General features: G+C 60.2%; 1 protein-coding gene across 1 annotated transcript in view; it reads right to left on the bottom strand.

Annotated features, from left to right (window-relative positions):
- LOC104167682 (prominin-1-A-like) overlaps window positions 1-269 on the bottom strand; it is a 10049-nt gene that overhangs the window by 7162 nt on the left and 2618 nt on the right. Inside the window, 2 exon segments of the mRNA XM_009708004.1 lie at window positions 101-125; window positions 127-211. Of these exon segments, the coding sequence (XP_009706306.1) occupies window positions 101-125; window positions 127-211 (110 nt within the window).

Genomic DNA, 269 nt, shown 5'->3' on the forward strand with positions numbered 1-269 from the left:
AGATGGACCCCTCCTTCCTGGGAGCCTTACCCAAACATGCTCCTGCCCCAGGTCTCTGCCCCAGCATCCCCCTGAGGCCACTCCGAGGCCCTGTCAGTACTCCCAGGGATGGGGCCACCACCTTGCAAGAGGCTCTGGAGAGATCCCAGAGTCCCGTCCGTGCTGCTTCTGATGCTCAAGATGATCATGCTGCCCAGGTTGGTCCCAATGTCTGCAGAGATGGGAGACACAGTGTCAATGATGGGAGCTTCAGGGTCCCAGGGCTTGCA

The sequence above is a fragment of the Cariama cristata genome, unplaced genomic scaffold, assembly GCF_000690535.1.
Source record: "Cariama cristata isolate BGI_N322 unplaced genomic scaffold, ASM69053v1 scaffold24239, whole genome shotgun sequence".
Taxonomy (NCBI): domain Eukaryota; kingdom Metazoa; phylum Chordata; class Aves; order Cariamiformes; family Cariamidae; genus Cariama; species Cariama cristata.